Source organism: Dipodomys spectabilis, unplaced genomic scaffold (genome assembly GCF_019054845.1).
Source record: "Dipodomys spectabilis isolate Male_0828 unplaced genomic scaffold, ASM1905484v1 ptg000145l, whole genome shotgun sequence".
NCBI classification, from domain to species: Eukaryota; Metazoa; Chordata; class Mammalia; order Rodentia; family Heteromyidae; genus Dipodomys; species Dipodomys spectabilis.
Window position 1 is genome coordinate 18,511,993 of NW_024870822.1, and position 22,944 is coordinate 18,534,936.

General features: G+C 34.8%; 1 protein-coding gene across 14 annotated transcripts in view; it reads left to right on the forward strand.

Moving 5' to 3' along the window:
* Positions 1-22,944, forward strand: part of Sox6 (SRY-box transcription factor 6) — a 375,414-nt gene that overhangs the window by 265,112 nt on the left and 87,358 nt on the right. For 9 of the 14 annotated variants that reach the window (XM_042691570.1, XM_042691569.1, XM_042691576.1 and 6 more), the window contains 2 exons: positions 2,753-2,832; positions 4,578-4,700. In XM_042691570.1, coding sequence (XP_042547504.1) covers positions 2,753-2,832; positions 4,578-4,700 — 203 coding nt within the window. The remainder of the gene's footprint in view (positions 1-2,752; positions 2,833-4,577; positions 4,701-22,944) is intronic. The other 5 variants (XM_042691578.1, XM_042691581.1, XM_042691580.1 and 2 more) reach the window with 1 other exon arrangement.

Genomic DNA, 22,944 nt, shown 5'->3' on the forward strand with positions numbered 1-22,944 from the left:
AGAATACATGGAGGTTGGCAAGATAGACTTGCAGAAAGTACATTATCATGTCCCAAATTGGTTTCTGGGGATTGTCTTCTTACACTACAGGTAGCAAGGGCTAAATTACAGTTGTGCCTAAAGCCAACCTGTTCCAACAGGCTTTCTCTTCCTTTATTCATTTTAAAAAGAATGGTTCCTCACGCAAGCATTTGAAATTTGAAAAAAAAAATTGCTGTAACATGTTGACTAATTGCTTGCCAAGCCAGCTAGTGAGAACTCTTCTTGATCAATTGTTATACAGAACAAAATCAGAGAGGATAGAGAAAACTTGCCCCTTTATTATCAAAAACTATACATTACTTTCAAATCTTTCTCCCTCTTAAGTTTTTTTTCTCCCATTTTTAACCTCCCTTCCTCTCTCCTATCTTTCTACTTTTTTCTCTCTCTTCCAAGTATACCATTCTTTGTGGTATACCTTGTTGCTCCGATAGATTCATTTTTTTTTATTTTCGGAATTGATACGGTGATATATTTTGAAGAAATAGCTTTCTAAAGATACATTCAAATAAACAGATTCAACCCCACAGTAAGGTTAGAATGTTTTGGTTTTTTAAAAAATATACTTGTTGACAGTGGAAAGAAAACTGTATGTAGCCAGCAGGTGAGCTGGAGAGTACTACAGGGTGTGGTAGAGATAGTAATAAATTAACTGGCAAGCCAAAAACTATATTTTAAAAAAATCAACTATTTCATAGCACAGAAGCATGACAGCTATGAAAAAAGGAGTGCCCCAGGGAATTCTTTTAGAGTTTGATTTTTTAAAATATGTTTGACATGAAAAATGTTTTAGTACAAATAAAGCAACTGGTATTAAACTTACGGGGTGGGGGTTGTGGTTTTGAGTTGATATGAATAATGCATGATATTTAAAGAAAGAACAGCTTTAGAATGTTCCAGGAGGCAGTCCATGTTGATGGTTGCAATGGTGATTTTCCCCCTATTTTTTGAAACATCATTAATTCAGCATCGTTTACAGTTTTTTTTAACCTGATAAGACATCAACCAAAGAAGTACTGCTTGACTTATATAAGATATTCTTTCTTCAGATAATTTAGTTCACAGATGAAGATCAGTAGAATTATTTAAGCATAAAGCAGTGACAGTCATTTACTATAAAAATAATTTGGCCTAGTTATCTATTTAAAAAGCTCATATAATACTGAAAACTAAAATCAACCTCATGGAAGGGGAAAAACAAGATCAGATATTTTGAACATTACTCCATAGGAGATCAGCACAATATAGTGTTAGTGAATGCATTGTAGCAGCGCTCCATATGCAATCAGAAGCCAATTGTTACTGGACTGTGTACAAGCACACACTGTGCTCAATGGTCTGATGAGGTATTATGGATATGATGCAAGGAGAGTGTGTCGATTAGAAGCTAACAATTTGTTAAAAGTGAACGCGACTTCACAGTTACATTGGACCAGCTGAGTGGCACTTCATGTGGCAAACAGGATGAGTTCCAAGGAACCAGGGACAGTGGGAAGGGTCCAGGTACTCGTGTCTGTGCTGGGGGAAAAAAGGGAGTATGTGTGGTGGGGAGGGGCTTACTGCTGTCCAGTTGACTACTGCTGTTACAGTGACTCTTTATACAATGTCTCTTTATTATTACATTCAGATTTCTGTGCGGAAAAGTTCATGTAAAACAGCATGATTATTATAAATGTCAAAAATGTGTGGAGGAACAGCCTATTAAAATATAGCCTAGAGATACTACATAACACTGACTTTAAATAAGTAGTTGAAGCCAAAGTGATAGTACAATAACACACTAATATTGTGTGATTTTTTCCCCCACAAGTATTATTTTTTTCTTTAGTTACTTCCTCGCAGTTCTTCAGGTTGCTGGCCACAGAGTGCTTAGCTCATGGAAGGTACTTTAGTCCCCTGTTGAGGAGTGGACTGGAGTTAGGTAAACATCAACATGTGCATGGGCCCCTACTAAACCACACCCAATCTATACCAGGCTTTTGATATAGATACCCCATGTAAAATATGTAATCAAATCACCATCATTGATGATCATCATGATGATCATCATCATTGATTGGTGCTTAGTAGGCACCATTCTCTACTAGGTTCTACTAATCAAATCCTAGAAGTTAATTCCCCCCAAAACTGTTTTTCATTCCAACTAAGGGATACCACACATTTCACAGAATGCTAATAAATAATATACTTTCCCTCTCTTCCCTGTCAATAATAATAAGAGAAGTTGTGTTTTTAAAATGTTTTCTCTTTTTTATAATATAAAGTTTAGAGCTATGGAAAGTCAATAGCTGATAGTCTTTTGTTGGACTCTCGTACTTTGCCTTATTTACCAAGCCAAAACTTTCTATTGTTCAAGTAGAAAAGCCTCAATGTTTTCACAGTGTACTGAGTGTCAGCCTGGCTTAAGATATTTTTTTACTCTTAAAAATGATGTATTACAAGATTTGTAATGGAGTGAACATGCTTGAATTGCACACTTAATTTTTTTTTTGTATCACATTCATGTTTTGCCAGTTTGCCTACCAGCTATCTGTTAACGAAAAGTTCCAAGGCAGTTCTGCAAGTCTGTGCCCAACCAAGCCTTTTGTTTCTGCAGATGTTTGGGCTTAGAGCAATGTTGTAAAGCTCAGGCAATCCAAAGGCCATGTTTGTACTTGTCTGCTGAGATTCCCTGTGCATTGTCTAAACCTGTATGCATTGTTCTTTCTGACAGGTGATAACTACCCCGTACAGTTCATTCCATCAACAATGGCAGCTGCTGCTGCTTCTGGACTCAGCCCTTTACAGCTCCAGGTAAGTGCCAGAAGAAAAAAAAAAAAAGAAGTGGGCCGTGAGCCAGTGCGTTAGTTGGGGGAAAAAAAACTGCAAACCAGCTGTATGCTAAATAATGGCCTGAATGTTAAATAATTTTAAAGCCCAGCCCGCAAGGATTAACACCTTATGTACTTATCATTCTGCAAACAGAAGAGAAAATGACCAATTTCAATAAGTTCTAAAGGAAATTGATACAATTTAGTGCTGTCTATTTTTTGTTAGATTAGTTAACTGTTTTACAATTTTTATGATTAGTTATTGAATATGTTAGCTTTTTCCTTACCAACTTCTTATCTATGTTTTCACTGTAGCTGGATTAGATTTTACATGGAAACATCAAAACAGAGGGTGATGTTAGATATTGTCCTTCTTGTACCTTATAGAATAAGTTATTACTTCCAAATTACTTGATCATTTGGTAAATGTAAACAAATTGTGCAATCGTATTATTCCCAATGTCAGAAGTCTGGGCCTGTTGTCTGACCAAGTTCTGGATTAAGGTGCTTTCTAAATTTAAGGAGAATGTATTTAGAAGACTGAATGAAAAAAATTATTTTACCTTACCTTCTTCACAATAATATAAGGAATTTGGAATAGGACCAGATATTTTTTTCCCTTTTACTACAGCCATTAAATGGTAAATTGACTTAAATATATACATTGTATGTATGTATATATGTATATATACATGTATATATAAACATTGTATATATATTTATACACACATATATATGAGTGAACACCAACAGTCAAATATTTGGTATTTGAATATGCTAAAGATAGGTGGGCCGGGTGCCAGTGGCTCATGTCTGTAATCCTAGCTACTCAGGAGGCTGAGATCTGAGGATCACGGTTCAAAGCCAGCCCGGGCAGAAAAGTCTGTGAGACTCTTATCTCCAATAAACCACTAGAAAACTGGAAGTGGTGCTGTGGCTCAAGTGGTAGAGTGCTTGCCTTGAGCTGAAGAGCTGAGGGATAGCGCCCAAGCCCAGAGTTCAAGTCCCACGACCAACCAAAAAAAAAAAAAAAAAAAAAAAAGATAGGTGGTAATATATAAGTTTCAATGAAACAGTTCATTAAAAATAATTTTTATTCTTACCATTTATTGTGATTGTTTTTGAGTTCTCTTTAAAAATCTAGAAGAGTACATTTAGCTAGACATTTTTATTTCTGTGTTGCTATTCCTTAATAAATTTGAGCATAAAAAGTCTACAACTTTTGTGCCATACAGAAACATTTTGGACATTTTCAATTGGACCTACAAGTAAAGAATTTTTTTCAGCACATAAGAAGTTTGTGTTTCAAGCCTCTATCCCCCAGCATAGGCTGTTTGGTAGAGCCAGAAAGTTTTTCCAACAGAAGCAGCAGTCTTACCTGTCTTGCAACTCTTGTTTCCACACTACTAACACTGGGACCAACAGCAGCTGGTAAAAATCTCAAGAGCCCCCTCACTATTGGTAAAAACCTAACCTGTTTCTCCTATTGCTATAGCTGATCTCTGGAGTAATTTCATGATTCAGAGGTGGAAATAAGAAACCAGTACCACTGGTTGAACCTATATAACCAAGATTCTGTTTTTTTAAAAAGACAGAAAGGCTGAGTCTTAAATAGTCTACTTTCCATTCTTGATGTGGTCAGTACCCAAGATTTAGATATATATGTTGTTTCATGAGTTCTGACAGTGTGTTTTGTCTTTTTTTTTTTCTGAATATGTTACTAAACAGAAGGGTCATGTTTCTCACCCACAAATTAACCCAAGGCTCAAGGGCCTAAGTGACCGTTTTGGCAGGAATTTGGACACCTTTGAACATGGTGGTGGCCACTCTTACAACCACAAACAGATTGAGGTATGAATGCTTCCATTGATACTTCATTGGGTGGGGACTGGATTGTTCAGTCATATTCTAGATTTTTTTTAAAGTAGCAAATATTCGAACTAAACCTGATCTTTCCTTTTTTTCTTGTATATAAGGAAGTTTTTTCTTTTGCTCCTTTTCTTTCAGACAAAAAAGGTAAAACTGAAACCAAGCCCTTTTATTAGATTCTTCATTGTTATACAAATCTAAATTCTTTACATTCTGAGTATTGTTAAAGCCATCTTCCTCTCACCTTTTAACCTTTTCTTTTTTTTTTGAGAGAGAGAGGGCAAATTTTGGGTCCTTTATTTTAGAGCTAGTGGACTGCCGAAGGCTAATTACAAAGATTTGCAGGCTTTAAACCTTTTCTTAAGTATAGTGTTTAACAAATACTTAGATATTTATAATTATTTTCATTTTCATATGTGATATCCCGAAAGCTTGATAAAATAGAATTCTGCTTGCATAGGTAAATCACGTTCAGAAAGATCAAATGATTTGAACAAATCTGAAAAATATTTGTTGAGTTAGGGTTTTTGTCCAGAACTTCTATACCAAGTTCAGGATTCATAACTTAGTTTTCTCAGACTAAGGATTGAGCCAGGCTTGGTAGCTTTTTGCATCATAAACTTTTATAATATCCTTTTCATATTTAGTCTCCCAGTAAAGCTTTCTGTTGTTTTACAGGACAATCTTACTACTTGAGAGAAAATAGCATATGTGATTCTTTTAAAAATGAAGTCCTTTTCTACGTCAGGGACCTATTCCTCTTTGCTACAATTTCATACATAATTCTTAATTCCTGTAACATTGGAGTATCTTTGGGACTGTCAGATGTTGGAGGGTTGCCAACTATCTGTTGAATTAAAAAGCAAAAGGATAGAGAGTGGTTAACTTAAATTGGAGAAGTTTAATTTTCTGGGCTATATCTAATTTCTAACCCTAGAGTGGGAAACTTTAAGCGATCTGACAAGATCATATATTTTCATCTCTTATTGACTCTATCCGTGTATACATATCAAATGCTGCAATCAATTGAGGGTTAATACCCAGGATTTCTTAGACATTATCTTCTCCATTGTTTTTGAATCTGTCCTTTAGAAAAATGATAGGGAATGATTACCCCTAAGAAGGAAGAAGCCAAGATCAAAGGCCACCTTGGAAGTAGCCTAAGGAAGGGTTTCAGAATTCATTGCCTGCCCCCACTTTTCCTCTTTCATTTTGATATAAAAGGTAGTCAGGGGGTTTCCACTCAGACATGACCAGGCAGTATCCTGTCTTCTACACAACCAAAAGAGATTTCTGTCTAAGACTATAGAAAGGATGCCACATTTCTGGGAATTTTGGAAATCTATGCTTAGAAGACCTAAAATGAGATACCTAAAATGAGATATCTGAGCAGGAACACTCTTTTTTTTTTTTTTTTTTGCCTGTCATCCAGCTTGAACTCTGGGCCTGGATGCTCTCCCTAACCTTTTGTGCTCAAGACTGGTGCTCAACTTCTGGCTTTTTGTGGTTAATTGGTGATCAGAGTCTTTATGGACTTTTCTGCCCAGGTTGGCTTCAAACCATTATCCTCACTTTACCCTCCTGAGTAGCTAGGATTAGAAGCTTGAGCAAACTTTTGTTTGTGATGTTAGTTAGGAAACTTACCCACTTAGAACAGTTAGCCTGAAGAGCTTTTAAATGCTTAGAAAATAAAAGCATATAGCCTTGGTTCAAATTCAAGGCTTCATTCCTTTTTCACTATTATTCTCTGTTGAGATACTGTGTTTTACGCTATTATTCAGGTTTCTACTAAACTTCTTGTTTTGACTACATTTTTTAACTTACATTGGTTCTTTTCTGCCTCCTGGCCTTCTCTTCTGACTTCAATTCCTGGGGTGTCAAGTCTGGCTCTGTTTGTTTTCCGGATGTCATGATGTTTTGTATATGACTTCCAGAGCTGTGTGGTGTCACAGCAATGCTGATGTAGCAGTACAGCAGATACTACATGTCTGCCACTTGAATTAGGCTAATTAAGACCCACTAATGCAAGACCCTTCATAACTTTGCAGTTGAGTGTGGCTCATTTTGAGTTTCCTATTTCATTTATATTTTTGCTGTTTGCCTGCCTCCACTCATTGTACTTTTCCGCTGCATATCAGGAAACCTGTTTGTTTGTATGGTACATTGGCTAGAAAAGACCGATATTGTTTGAAAAGCAGCTTCCCCAAACTCTCCTAGTGTAAGTATGGCATTTTTATAGGGATCTTCATGAACAGCATAGTAGACATCTTTAGCTGAGCCAGTAGACAATTATATTTTAAATTTTGAGCAAAGGTAAAAGGAAATTTTTAAAGCATCTTATTTTATTGTTATTAAAACTCCATTTTCTTTTCGGCAAGGATCATTGCCCACCTTTAACAAGCTAAAATGTTACAGTTCCATCAATAATCATGATTATGATAAATTATTGATACCAAGGAATTATTACAATTATGTTAACAGATTTGGTTTATAAAGAAAGACTTTCAAGAGGAAAACTTAACAATATATTTCCCCTAGCATATTGCTCAAAATGGATCCCTTCATCTAATGTAAAAGTTAACTTAGTCATCCTCCATACCATGCCATTTCTAATATCAATGTTCTTGCATAAAACCTCATCAGCAATAATAGAACATGAACTAGAAACATGAACTTTTCTATTATGTAGACAAAAGATACTTCAAATGGAAAGACTCTTCCTAAGTTGACATATTTTACTATGCTCTTTCTTTAAAAGAAGAAAAATACAGGGAAGACCTTTTTATAACCATATACTACTTTGCTCATCTAAGGCTTGGTTTACTCTGCCTCAGGGGCACAATACTAGAAGAGAGAAGACCAAAGAATGCTATTTTTAGTTGAGCAGTTCAGCAGATGGAAGCATGGCTACTCATATATCTGAAGGTTTAGGGGCTTGAGCCATTAATTTTGATAATGTATTTAACCCTGGGAACAATCAGAAACTATAGCTCTAAGGTTACAATGCTTTTGACCTTTAGAGAACAAAGGGCATTTACTACAGTAAACAATATATTATATTGCTACTTATTCTAGTGCTCTCACCCTTATAAATTTCTGGATCAGTTGCAATTTGCTTCCTTAGCTGTATTATCATTGGTTTTTAAGAAAGTAAAAAAGGATGTTAAGGAAAGGGACCAATATAATGAGGCAGTCATGTAAACATGGCCTTTAAATAGTTATGGTGTTCCATTTTTCTAAAGGTCTGTTGTCTCTGGAACTAGGTTCGGAGTGACTTTTTAATGGAAAAGTAGTTTTAGTGTATTGATTTGTTGTATTTGATTACTTATTTACAATAAATTGGTCTTTAATTTTGTTTTTTGTTTTGTTTTGAATTTGGAGTAACGTTGCCTCATGGTTGTAGTTTACATTATACATAATCTGGTACTATATGCAAAGTGATACACCTGACTCATGCCTTCTTATTAAATGATGCATGCTTCTCTTCAGCAAATACAGCAGTTAAATACCACATAGCTTAAGAATTTCTAATTAAAATATCTCCACATGTCAGCATATTGGTAATGTATTATTTTAATCCATTTATTTTGTTTATGAAACAGTGACATATGTTTAGATTGTGAAATATATGAGGCTTAAAAATCACTTTATTGAAGAAAATTAATTCCTACAATACTGTCTGAGTAATGTGTTCACTCACCCAGTCAGACACTGGCAGCACTGCCAGTCTTAATGTTGAGTAGACACACTTAGCCATCTCAGAACAGTCTTAGAAGGAAGCATAGCAGTTCTTTTTCTTACCTTCAACTGACAGAGATTTTCTTTCTTTCTTTTTCTTATTCATTCAAACCTGCACTCCCCCCCACCTCCACCCCCCACCCCTGCAAAGAAAAGAACACTTTTTGTTACCCTTTTTATAAAATACAAAGAAAGATGGGACTGGGTATTTGTATAAGGGATTCTGAAAGGCCAATCAAAATTAAAACAGCTAGCTACCTTTTCAAAGTTAGACATAGTAATTTGTTTGTCAGCAGGGAGATGTTTGGTCAGCCCTGAGATAAAGTGACTGTCAGCAGTTATTCCTACAAGACAAGTAATTTCACTCAATGTATTACTGACAGATTGCTCACTTCTCCGAATCACCAGAGAAAACAAACTTAATATTGTTACAGGCAGAGTTTCTGTCTTCATTAGCTCGAGAGAATGATTTTTATCGAGCATTCAAAGTCCACCAAGCTTTAGTTGGAACATATTTTAACAGACTAGTTCTTATAATGATAGCATGAGGTAATAGCCCGAACGAAGAAATTGCATATGAAAATTCAAAACATACTCATATAAATACTTCTTCACTTTTATTTAATGGGTATTTTGTTTGGTTCTGAGGAAAAGTCTTGCTAAGTTTGCAAAGATGGAAGAGAACAATTGAGGTTTTTGCAAAATGAATAGTTGCACATATTTTATTTAAATGATATTGTCAATTTACTTGCTACAAATAGAAAGTGAAGAAGTATTTGCCAACATGGGGGATGTTTTATTGATATTTTAGTTCAAGACTGAATCTTTATGATATTGTATTTATATGTTCTGTATGTAGACATGCCTAGGTGCTCTGGGAGAATGGAAGAGTAAGCTAAATTTTCAGGCCATCCTTGCAAAGTTGTGATTCTAATAGAAAAGAAGGTTGAATGAAGAGTTGATTAGAATGACCAATTACTGGCTACCCAATGGTGAAAAGGAATGCATTGAATTTAAAGCTTACTTTGAGGATACAACCATAGAGTTGTGCTTGGAGAGGAAATGCTTGATTTTTTTTTTTTTTTTTGTTTTAATCAGCCTTCTCTCAATCACCTATGTCTTCTGACTTTTAAGAGTATGGGGGAACTTGAAAGGACTAAGGCAGCTAGGATTAGATGAGTCTTGGGCTAATGGAACATGTTCCACCTCTGGAATCAGAACTTTGAGCTAGAGTTTTCACTATTGTTGTCTTGGACTATTTTCAAAATGCCTTCTTATTTCAGCATTTCATTGTAAAAAGGCCATTAATATTCTCAGGGTCATTGTATCTATTAGATTTCTACAAATGTCAGCAGAAATACCATCAGAATAAATAAAAACTTCCCAGTACAGCAGTACTACTTCTGAGGGGCAAGTTTAATATATACTTCTTTTGGAAGACTGATTTTTTTAAAAGTGATTTTCAAGTAATTCCTAAAAGTTGAGAGTGGCTAGGCTCATGGAAGCCCTTCTACTTTCTGTTATTTAGTTAGTGGGATATTCAGTCATACTCACAAAGATGGTTCAGTAGAGGCAGGATATTGAAATTACAAGACCTATGCAGTCATCTAGATCTCCTAATGTGAGAATTCTATCATCATTTAACTGTAGCCCCACTAATTATTCTACTTACCAGGAAGCCCCCAGTATGTAAAAATAACCAGCATTCCATTATCTATAGATTCTACATCTGTAGATTTACCTAAGTAGGATAGAAATGTTTAGACAAAAATTTACATCTGTGATGAACATGTACAGACTATTTTTACTTGTCATTCTTTCCTAAACCACAACTACACACACCCTTTATATTGTATTGGGTATTATAAGTAATTTATATGAATATGTTATGTGAAAATAGAATCCTTATATAAAGGGCTTGAGCATTCAGATTTTTTGGCATCTATTGGGAGCAACCAGAGCTTGGATATATCTCCCACAGATACTGAGGGAAAACTGTTTTTCTATTTAAATAGATTTATTAGTTTCTTAAATAACATTTTTGCTATTCCTTTTTGCCAAACGAGTTTACTGTTTGCACATGTATATATTTTAATTATCTATTTACAAGTGAGAGATATGACGTGGTTAAAGAGATGCCTTTGATAAATCCTTATATATAAAAAAGTTTGAAAGCAAAACATCCTTATGTTTTAGAAGTTGTTTTGCTCCTGCTTCCAAATATAGAGTAAGTTGGGGTGATCAACATGTAGGAAATTTATACCAGAAAAAGATGTGATAAGTTATTTTGATCTATCAGGTCATAGAAAAGACTGAGACAAAAATATATATTGTGACATTTTAATGAAACAGTATTGGACACTATAGCTGGAGGATTTCCTTCAGAGTCTTACCCCAGATGTTGTCTAAATTGTCTAATCACAAGGGCTAGCACATAGCTATCACTCCCAGTTTTACCTTTTTGTTTTAATCATAAAGATTTCACATACTACATGCTTGTCAAAGACTAAATGAATACTAATTCAGGGAATTATACTATGATTTAAACTATGTAACCATTTGAAAATATCTCAATTTATTTTGTTCACTCTTGATTATGAAGATTTGGATAATAATTACATTCTTTTACTTATCTCCTAACTTTAAATGGTACCAATAAAGGATTCATTTCTCAATTCGTTATAAATAAACACTAAATATCTGCTGAACTTTGTACTGAATGCTATATGGGCATTATATGTTCCTTTCTTTCATTCTTCCTTCATAACTGATGACAATAGTAACCATGTAAGAGGAATTAATTTAATACCCTTTCCCCCCAGTTTTATAAATACCAATTCCTTTATATTGATGATTAATCAATATTGCTAGTATAACTAAGTATTTTCATTTTTATTTAATAGACTGAAAATTGAATGTCCTCATCATTAAGGGAAGCAAATATTTAAACTAGAATTCTTAATTTATAGTAATTAGGAGTTCCTTCGAAATAGTATTTCTCTTCTAACACCAGCTACCACCTATACCTAGGGTCTGATGTTGTAATATTTAGATGAATCTAGATCATGACTCTTTGTACTTGGTCTTTGATTCCCCTGGAGGTATTGACCTTGAGAAATATGAGCTACAACAAGTAAATGACAGATGTATATGAAATTTTTATTACTTAAAATATGTTGATCAGTTTGACTATTTCAAACATGTAGAGTGTTAGCATATAGCATTCATTTCAGTCCAGTATAGAAAGAATTGCTTTTCATGTAAAATTCTATTTTTGAATATCTACTTTTTTCTCTAATTCATCTACTTATTTAAATTAATGAAGAATGAAATTTTATATATTCCAAATTTTAAAAATTACCTAATGTAGAAAGAAATTCAAGAATGAAATTTTACATATTCTAAAATTTCTTCCCACTTGAAAATATTCTTGAATATGTCTAATTACAATTTGAAATTTTTTCATTGTGAAAATACTATACAGAGGGGTTACAATTACATGGGCAAGATAATGAGTACATTTCTTATCAAGCATTGTAGCCTCCTCCTTTGTTTACCCTTCACATCCCATCCTCCCCCTGCTACCAAAGTTGTAAAGTTCGTTTTCGACATACGACTTGTACGTCTCATTGTTGCAATGGGTCCTGAATGGATCAAGAAAATGTGGTATATATACACAATGGAATTCTATGCCTCCATCAGAAAGAATGACATTGCCCCATTTGTTAGGAAATGGAAAGACTTGGAAAAAATTATATTAAGTAAGCCAGGCCCAAAGAAACATAGGTCCCATGGTTTCCCTTATTTGCAATAACTAGTATATGTCTGAGTTAAGCAGAAAAGATCTGATAAGTTGATGTTAGGGAAATGAACCCTAAGGTATGTATTCAAATGTTTTTTTGTTTCATGCAAGTGTTTCTAACATATTTACAATTTGATATTTTATCTTTAGAAGAGTTTACAACTAATTGATCATGTTCATAAAATTTGAAAATAAAATATTATATACTCTATGATTTCAATATGACTATGTGGGAAAAAAAGCAAAACTATAAAGACAGTAAAACATATTAGTGATTGTAAGGGTTTAGGTATGGAGAGGGAGATGACCAGGAGGAATACAGAAGATTTAAGCTGTAAAAATACTCCATATGAGTCTGTACTGGTAGATACCGGTCATGGTGCATTTATCCACATATATAGAATATATAGCATTGAGTGAAACCCATTGTAATTGTGAACTCTGGTTAATTCTGTTAAGGTATTGTAGGGCTCATCCACTGTGACAAATGTACCACTGTGATGTGGAGGATGTTGATAATAGGGTCTTTACATTTATGAGGGAAAGTATGTATGGAAAATTGTTATACTTTAAAATTTTTGCACCAAAACTTAAGTTGTGTAAAAAAATATGATGGCTTTTTAGAAAGTTTATAAGTGAATCCAAACATGACAAATTTAAACATTCAATTATTCAACAAATATTTAGTGCTTTCAGTTTTAGATAGTAAATAGTTCTAACTAGGCATAGTTTTCTCCTCAAGGGTATGACAGACAGACACTTTGATTGTTTTGACTGACAGAGGGCAGAGAGGATTACTGCTGGGGTCTTGTAGGTAGAGACGAAGCAGGTTCTACTGAACACTGTACAACAGAGAATTATCCTGTCTAAAATGTCAGTAGTGCTAAGGTTGAGAAAATCTCCTATAGACATTGAGAAATATCAATGAGTAAAACAAGTCCCTGCTTTCTCAGAGTTCACAGTCTGTTAAGGGATAAAACAATATATACAAATCTATATCTATATTGTATATATATTCAATATATATATGAATATATAAGAATTGACATTGCAGATCTTAACTTATCTGTCCACCTGCATCTGGATAGGCATTTTTTTTCTAATGAAGGTTTCTTGGTTGTTTGTGCTCATTTTATTCACACTGATCTTCAAGACGGAAACTTTTATTCTAGCATGTCAGCTCTGACTAGAGCAGTGTGCCATTCTCTTCAATAATCAAGCACATTATGTACTTGATTTTCATTAAGGGAATACTATTTTGCTACTTTACTAGCATACAAATCTATCTTTCAGTGTGTAGTAAATGTGAAATTTGGTGAGGACCCAGGACTGGGAGTTTTTATAGGAAACTATTTCCTGAGATTCCAAAGGATGAATGGAATCATTCTTGTCAGAGAAACTATAGTTGATGTGTGTAACTAGGATATTACAAATGAAACCTGAATTTCTTTATAAAACAAAATAAAAGCTAAATAAAACCATATTGTGAATGTTATATATGTGTGTATGCGCGCACACACACACACACACACACACACACACACACATATACACAAATATACTTGTATCTACTTTATAGTTTAAGGATATTTATACTTGGCCTTGATAATAAATGTGTTTTAATGTCATCCTCATGTTTTTAAGGAAGAAATTTAATCCCAAGTAGGTTGAGTGACTTGGACCATATTACTCATGTAGTAAACAAAATAGGACTATAATAGATGATTTATATGTATTTTAAAATTTACTTCTCAGCCAGGGTTCTTCACTTTTCAACTCTGCTGTCTGGTAGCAACACAGCAGGAAGCATAGCACTGGCAGAAAGCATCATCCTTTAGACGATTTCTTACTTATTCCTCTCTTCAGATGAAATTTCAGTGAATTAAAAGTAATTTAATTAAATCATAGGGGAAAATGTCAAAGTTGAAATGGCAAATCTCAGGATTTCAGAGTTTTATGTGTTTTTCAAGTTTTCAGCTGTCTAGATGAAACTTCAAGCCTATAGAATTTAGAAAGAATAAGAACTGTCTTATTCTGCAGCTTTCCTTTGAGGAAAATGCTTAGAATGCTGAATGCTGCAGGCCTATTCTTTGGAGTTTCTGAGGCTGTCTTACAATTTCAGAGTTTTGATGAGTGTCTCTGAGTAGCTGAGGACTGTGTCCTTGGCCATCCCTAGCCTGTGCAGCCCTCTGAGTGTGTTCAGCAGGTTGCATGCCAGCAGAGGAAGCAGATGTTCAAACATACTGGAATGGAGCGCCTGCTGCATCAGGAGCTGGGTATTCCTCTTGACATCTGGACGTTGTTGGGTCGCAGTGCCTGCCTCAGGCCTGGAGGCTTGGGGAGCTGTGGGGCAGAGAGCATGGAGTCTTTGCTGCTCTTTAAGTGATTAGCGCACTGAAGCAGCAATAATGTTGAATTATCGCTTGGCTGCTTTCTTCTCGGGAATCTTGGGACAATAGGAGAGTCAAGAAGGAGCATTTACAGTAAAGTCATGTTCAGAGAGACAAGACTAATTATGGAGTATTAAAGAGCTTTATTTTAAAGTGATTTAATTTACAAATAGCTCCAGACAGTGTATGAAACTTTTAGAACCATTAATGCAGCAGCTGAACAGACTATTCTAATTTAAAATGGCTCATATAGAAATGTTATTTCAGCAAGTGTCCATTTTTAGTTTCTGGACAAGTGGTCAAATTCTACTACAGAAAGCATATCATCTGATAAAAAGAGAAATTATATGGATACTTCTAGCTATTGGAGAAATTTTTGTAGCTTGAAGCAAAAGATTTTTTTTTTTTTAGGTAAGAGACTGACTTCCCTTGCTGGCTTTTACTATTTTAATTTATCATGCAGAAAACTGGTCTGAATTTGCTACCCAAAGCTAAAACCAGTTGTTATTTCCTTTATGATATGTGTTATTTAAGCACAATGGATATGGAAATGGCTAGTTTAAAATGTATTTTGTGATGTCACATTATGTTTCCTCCAGACTATAGCCATTTATGTTCAAAATAATATATTATAAGAGAATGCAATGTTGCTCTCGCTTAACCTCTCCTATTCTAAGAGGTTTATGTTTAATTAACACTGGAGAGAGACTGGCCTGAGAGGCTGTGAAAAGTGATCGAGCTACATTTTCCAAAGGCTGCTCTTTTTAGCTGGGAGGGAGTTTTTTTTTTTTTTTTTAATAATTAGAAAGTACTATTTTCTGAAATTCCCTCTAACTAAGCTGTATTTCATTGGGCCATTTAATGCTCAGATGGACAAAGGTATTACTTCAGTCACTGAATTGTATCAAACTCCTTCTCAGAGGCCCAGTTTAAAAACTCTGTAGGAAAAGTAGTTTAGCATCACATTCCCAATGGCTTGTCACTGGTCTGCTTGTAATGAAAAGCAAATAAATAAAATTTTAAAATGAGAGACCAATACTCTTACTTAGTAGGTAGGCATGTCCACATCATTCTAAGGTTTCTCTCTGGAGTTTAGCACCTCCATAGCCCATACAACATACAGAAAAGACACATTTCCCACCAGTGATGCTGTTTACTGACTCAGGACATTCTCCTTACACCCAAGCAGTGTGATCTGCGCCACCTAAACGGGCAGTTCCAGCTCAAAGTATGTATATGTCATTGACTCAGAATGGCACAACAGAGAGAGCAAGATTAAGACCATCAGAAGAGGAATCTTTATTTGAGGCAGCAGAGGACTAGTTGTAACTGATTTGGATGCACATGATTCCATTTTCCAAGAATTTATTAATAGTTTTAATAAAGAAGCACATCTTAGTTACAGAAATAGTATGTATAATTCACCTCCATCTAACTGAACCTTCTCCTGTTTTATATTTACCTCTGCTTACATTTCTTGATTATGAAACACCATTACCAAATGCAAGCAAGCCTATTTATGAAACAGGAAGATGACTGTATATCATCAGGTCATGATTTGTGACCACTTACTGAAACAACATGCCCTTCTTGTGTAGCAGCTGGCTTTCTCTATACCTATTTTCTATCTATCTATTAGTGAATGATGTGGAGGTTTCAATAAACAAGTACCTTTTAGTTCTACAGGATCTCTAATGTTAAAAGACATATGTGGCCATGAGTTAGTGTTCTCTGAACTTCAGTCTTCTCATATGTGAAATGGAGATAACAACATCTCCTCCCAGATGATTATTCTGAAGATTAAGTAAAATACAAGCACATGGTCTAAATTATGGTAGATGAAAAATAAACACAATTGTACCTCTTTTTACTCATATCTCTTTTTCATTTATTAATTTAACAAATATTCTTAAATTATGTCCTTATGTACTTTAGGTCCTCTGTTAAACAAGCAAGTTAAGCAATTTTGTGCCCTCTTCAAGTTGATTCTAGGGAGGAAATCAATTAAATGAGCAATACTTCAAAGTGTCACGAACAGACATCATAGGGGGCTGTTCATTTGGTGTATATGCATATAATATACTCATTTATTAAATAAGCTACCATGTATAGACATTTCTGTCTTTGTGTATGATGACTGTCCCCAATTCAAAAAGCATGAGGTTTAATACTGCACTCTCTAGCAAGAAGTGACAGCGGTTGGAAATTGTGGTATTCATGTTGGACTTCTCATTAATTAAGGAAGGTAATGCCATGATATTTAAAAAATTAGCAAAAGACAATGGGATTATGAAATGCCCTAGACTTCCAGAACTAGAAAGACCTGGATGTTCAAGTCTTAACCCCACTCCTTCTTTTAGTAACTTGGACAAATTAATCTTCTTGATAACCAGATTCTATTAAAGGGCCCGGGATAATACCCTTAGGGCAGTTGTGAGGGTATGTAAGAAAATTCTTTTGAGAGGTGTTTTGCAAACTTCCAAAGGCTATGTAAAACTTCGATCTTATAGTTGAAGAGACTAGAGACCAGAGAGATGCGTTAATTTGACCATATCCATAGAGTTAGTAGGTATCCTTAGTTAGGATGAAGTCTAAAGTCTTACTTAGGATTCAGTCTAAAGACTACATGTAATTGCTTCTTGTAAATAACTTTTGACTGAGTTGAACTGAATTAGAAAAGATGGCCAAGAGGATATTACATTTTATGCACCTGTGTATTATAGGTGACAGTTGATTGGAGATACAGGTTTTAGTGTATATATCCAGGGAAATGAATGTTAGTGTATACATGCATATGTATATATGTATTATATGTAATTTATCTGTGTGTATGTATTGTACATATACAAATATATTGCAATAGTGACTATATGTTATAATACAAGGTCATATTGTAATATATCATTATATAATATATTTATAGCTCTTTAGAATTGAATGTATCAACCTAATTAAGATTATCTTCTACAATACAAAAATGGCTCTGTTACAATGCTGGTAGTACTAAAAAGGCTGAAATATAAGCTTACAGTGGCATGATAAAAAGATAAATTATTTAACTAGTTTACTCATACAGTGATTCCCCAAATGTTTATTAAATGTCTACAGTATAATAAGCACTCTTTTCTGTTTTCAGCATACTAAAAGTCAATAAAATTTGACCCTGGCTCTCAGGGGGCCTATAATCTAATGAGCAGTGTGATAATTGTTAAAATGGATGTGTGTTCAGAGTGAAGGTGCTAGGGGAGGAGGAAATATTTGCCTCTGCTTGGGGAAATACTAGCAACCTTCATGGATGAGGTGATGATAAAACTGAATCTTGAAAGGAGAATGTAAGTTTCCTAGGTTTGTGGAGAAGGATGTGGATTGACGGAGATCCAGAGAAAAGAAGAAACAGTTTTAGACAAAGAGCCTGCTCATTCGTGGAGCAGCAATAGACACATGGCACCTTCAGAAACAGTTGGCACAGGGTGAGTGCAAACGTAGGTGAGATTGGAAAGGTAAGCAAGTAGTTGGATTGCAGAGTGCATTTTAAACCACACTAGGGAATTTGCAATGCATGATTTTACTCACACCATAAATGGTAATATAGTATATGTGGTATAGTGAACAACTTTATTGTGTGATATTATTCTATTAATTTGATCTCTAGTTTACATTTCCCATTACACTAGATTTAATAGTTAGAGAACTCTGGTAATATTGATATTCCCTTTAGTACAATGGTACCCTGTAGCAAGTGAGACTGTACAAATAGTGTAATGATATACACTGAATAAACAAAACTGTTTAAGATTGAAGCAAAGCCAAGGTCCAACTATTTCATGGGGATTTGTGGAAATCCTGTAATCTGTAGTTTAAACCCAATCATATTGAGCACATAGCTTCTCCATGAATGGGCCTTGATACTATATTTCAACCAAAGAATGAAACAAGAAGTAAAAAATATCTATAAAGAATAGCTATGATTCTTCTAATTGTTAATGCCTTGTAATTATGTCCCTTTCTGGAATAATAAAATGTTCTTTGGCAGAGGTCAGGATCTCTGCCACTGACTTATTTAACAGATCCTCTTAACATCTGTCCTGCAGACTGTGCACTTTATTAGCAGACAAGAGACCCAACAGACTTAGCCCTGCTGTGTACCTTTTTCGCATTCACACAGCTGTGGATTAACTCAGACTTTCCAGAAGAAGACCAACCAGAAGGGAGAGTAATGTTATTGGCTGATTCTAAAAAGATGGGGTGGGGGGAGAGCAGAAACAAATGTTGTTCGAGTACAATTCAGTGTTTTTAGGGTGACAATTACCAGTCTGTTTTAAAAAGGAATAAAAGCAGCTATTTCACTAAAAAAGGAAAGTCTATTCATATCTGTGTGGGAACCTAATCAGGCTCTTGTTTCCAGTGACGATGACTCCACAGTCGCACCAGGTCTGCGACAAGAATGCTGCTTTTGTGTGCCGATAATGTGGACACGATAAAATTTCCTTTAAAAGACATATGTGTTTACATCATGAGATGTGTGAATTGACAAAATGCTTTGTTCTTCTCATATTTTTCATGCAGAGTTTCATGCTGCGTTGTTGGGCTGGAAATCTTTGATTAAATAGAATTAGTTGCCGAAATAAAATAGACACTTTTGTTTTATGATTCTTCTTGCTGAGCTATAAATTATCTTAAAACATTATAAGAAGTGACAAAAAGAAGTGCTGATTTGAACCTCTGACCCAACACAGGCACAAAAACATAAGATTATTTCTTCAAAGAGCTGCATAGAGACATAAATATTCCATGGTCTACTCAGAATTATGCCCTCTTAACAGACTAAAGCTGCAATTTTACATCATGTAAAGAGAGGTTTCTAGGAGTGTAACAGTAGGCTTAGAAGACATATTGAAATTTAGAACCCCCACCTAACTTAGGACTTTGAAAGCATAAAGATTTTTCTCTGTCAAACAATGGACAGTGAAATCGAGTACTAAACAAAATTCCTGTTCTCTAAATGAATAGCTGAGAATTATTTCCCTTTTGCCAGAAAAGTGGTGCATTTCACAAATCGTAAGCTTCTTTCAAAGCCATGTTGTCTCTTAGCACTAGCATCTTAGTTCTATTTGCAAATGGCCTTCAGGTATTAGCTCCTCCGAAATGGGCTGGGAGGAGGGAGGTGGAGGGAGACACAATACACTAAATGCACAACAAAAACTTTAAGAGCCCAAACACTTCCCATGTTGAAGGGTGTGTTAGTGTTCATTCTGTTCATGATGACTTTTAAATTTTTAGGTAACAAAGGACTTCTTTCACAGACTTTATTCTGAACAGCGCCTACCTAAACATACTTAGTCTAAACCAGCTGTTTTGAGTGATGGTGTTTCAGTATGAGCTTGTAAATTCTTTAACTATACTATTTATCACATATTCCTTCCAGACCTTGTGACGAGATAGCAGTTCCTTCCTTTTCTGGAAGAGCATCTTCTTCATCTTTGACATACTTTTTGATAAATTATATGAAGTTACTAATAAGTAATTATTTCTCTAAGTAATACCTTGGGAATTATTTTTTCTAATCCTTCCTTTTTTGAGGTTGAACATAGAGCCAGTGTCTGATAGGCAAGTGCTCTACCACTGAGCTTCATCCACAGCCAAGAACAACTTCTTTTAATAAGAATATATATATATATTTAGTAATAAGAATAAGTCTGTATGAGATGCCTATGTTCTAAATATACCTTGTGTGTTTGCCTGTTTACAATCTTTACAGTAGACTCTTGTTATCCTCACTTTATAGCTGTGGAAATTTAAGGCCTAGAGACATTAAATAACTTGCCCCAGACATAATTAGTGAACACTGGTTTTGACTATAGTTAATGAACTCTTCATTATTTTGCAAACCTGCATATTGCAACTTATAAGATCTTGTTTTTCTACATTTCTTTATAGTCTCTTACATGTTTCATCTGCTATAGGAAAATTTCAAGATATTGAGATATCTACTAATACCATATGTAGTGACAATGCATTTTGTACTTTTTACCCACTTAAATGAATTTTATTATGGCTGCCATGTACAAGATATTCATTTCTGCTAATTGGAGAGCAAGCCATGGGAATTACTGTAGGATACAGATAGCATATTTATATATTGCAAAATATGCTGAACTTTTCCAATTGGCAATACTAATAATTTGCTGTTTAAAAAGTGAAAGTAGAGTTGTCCCAGATATGGACTTAAATATTTATTTCATTTAAAAATTTACAGTAAAGGGCTGGGAAGGTGGCTCAGTGGTAGAGCGCTTGCCTTGCATGCATGAGCACCACATAAGCAAAAAGAAAAAAAGCCGGAAGTGGCGCTGTGGCTCAAGTGGTAGAGCGCTAGCCTTGAGCTGAAGAGCTGAGGGACAGTGCCCAGGCCCGGAGTTCAGGCCCCACGACCGGACCCCAAAAAAAAAATTTACAGTAAAAATATGAGGAACACAATATTTTGCATCTCATCTAGTTTATTTGATCACTTATTAGTGAATTCAAAACATTTATGTTCTTCTATATGTTTTTTAAATGCAATTTTTACTTTAGTATAAATATCACATTTGTATTTAATAGATCTATATATTTCATAATAGATACAAATTATTTTATTAGTGTGATTCTTATATTCAGTCTTCCAATCTCTGCTGAGAAATGAAACCCAAGTTCAACTTGAAAACAGTGAAAATATTTTTATATAATAAACACATTCTTTTCCATCTAGCAATATTTGTTCTGTGCAATGTTAAAATAAAAATATAGGTACAATGTTAAAATAAAAAACAAAGTTCTAGAAAACATTATATTTTCTTTTCATGCAATTTGCTCTTCACAAATACACATGTTTAACAAATTGAAAATTTAAATTACATAGTTGCCCATATTTGTCTTCATTCTGTGTTATTTTGGAAGTTTCATTATGGATGGAATTTGAAGGGCAGTTGTAGAATATTTTTCAAGCAACAGCATCTGGTTCCTTGGCAATCATCGTGGGCTAAGATCAGGCAGCTCTGGCTTATCTCCAGATTCCCATGTGGGTATTGCTGAGGGACTTCCATTTCTGCCATGTTGTTTTAATGATGTTTCCTAGAAACATAGAAACTCAGCACGGAATCCAAGGTCCGTTTCACTATGTATTAGACCTACATGACTTGGCCCTCTTGCTATTTTCCTGACACCAGAGAATTCACCCTTCCTTTACCCAGACCACTCTGCTCCAACTCTACTGGCCTCCTTTTTGTTTCTTGGACATTCCAAGTACAAACACCTTTGCCACAGGATTTCCATCTATACTTTGCTTTTTCCCGGGTTTTGTCCCCAGATAGTAATATGACTTATTCCCTCACTTCACTCAGGCATCCAAATGTCCTCTTTGAGATGTTTTGATCTCTCTATAAGCGCTCAACTCCATTCCATACTTACGTACTTTATATGTCATAGCATGTATTTCCCACACAACCACTTGCCTATGTGCTTATTTGTCTTTTTCTCCCCATGCAGTTTCACAAAGTCACTACTTACTTATATTTTTCTAAAATCTAAATAGTACCTTGACTATAGCAACTACTCAGTAAATATTTTTTTCAATAAATGGATGAAGGGATGAGCAAATGAATGCATCTTCTGGTCACAAAAAACTGGTAAACTAACATGTGTTCTTTTATTAAAAAGTATAACAATACATATGCTAAAAATATCCATTGAAAACTTTTTATATGTTTTTTATTGTAAAAATACTGTACAGAAGGGTTACAGTTACATGAGTAAGGTAATGAGTACATTTCCTACCAAGCATCACTACCTCCTCTGTTTTTTCCCCAACCATCCTTTCCCTCCCCACCTCCCTCATTGAAGTTCTTATGACATAGTTTGTGAGAAGTAATGCCTAGGTTTCAAGTCAAATTCGGAGGTCATGGATAAGTTTTTAATATACTATAGGTAGGGTAAAGATGCACTCATTTAAAAGTGTGGTTTGGGGGTTGATGGCTTTGAGACTACAAAGTTAAAGGAGCATCGCAAATGCCAACTACATGTAGCACTTGGATCCCTTTACTGCCTGCCCATTTCTTTGAAAGAGAACAAAGCAGTCCCTTTCCCGTAACGCCCCTTGCACTCTGCCTTTATTATCACCTCTTTGAATATTTTGCTTCAAGAACTAAATTACTGTTTTGGTGACTTTATTTCTGTCAATAAGGCATCAGATAGTACATAGAGAGATTCTTATTAAAAATATTGAAGGTTTTTTCTTATTTATACCATATAATTGTTCCATAAA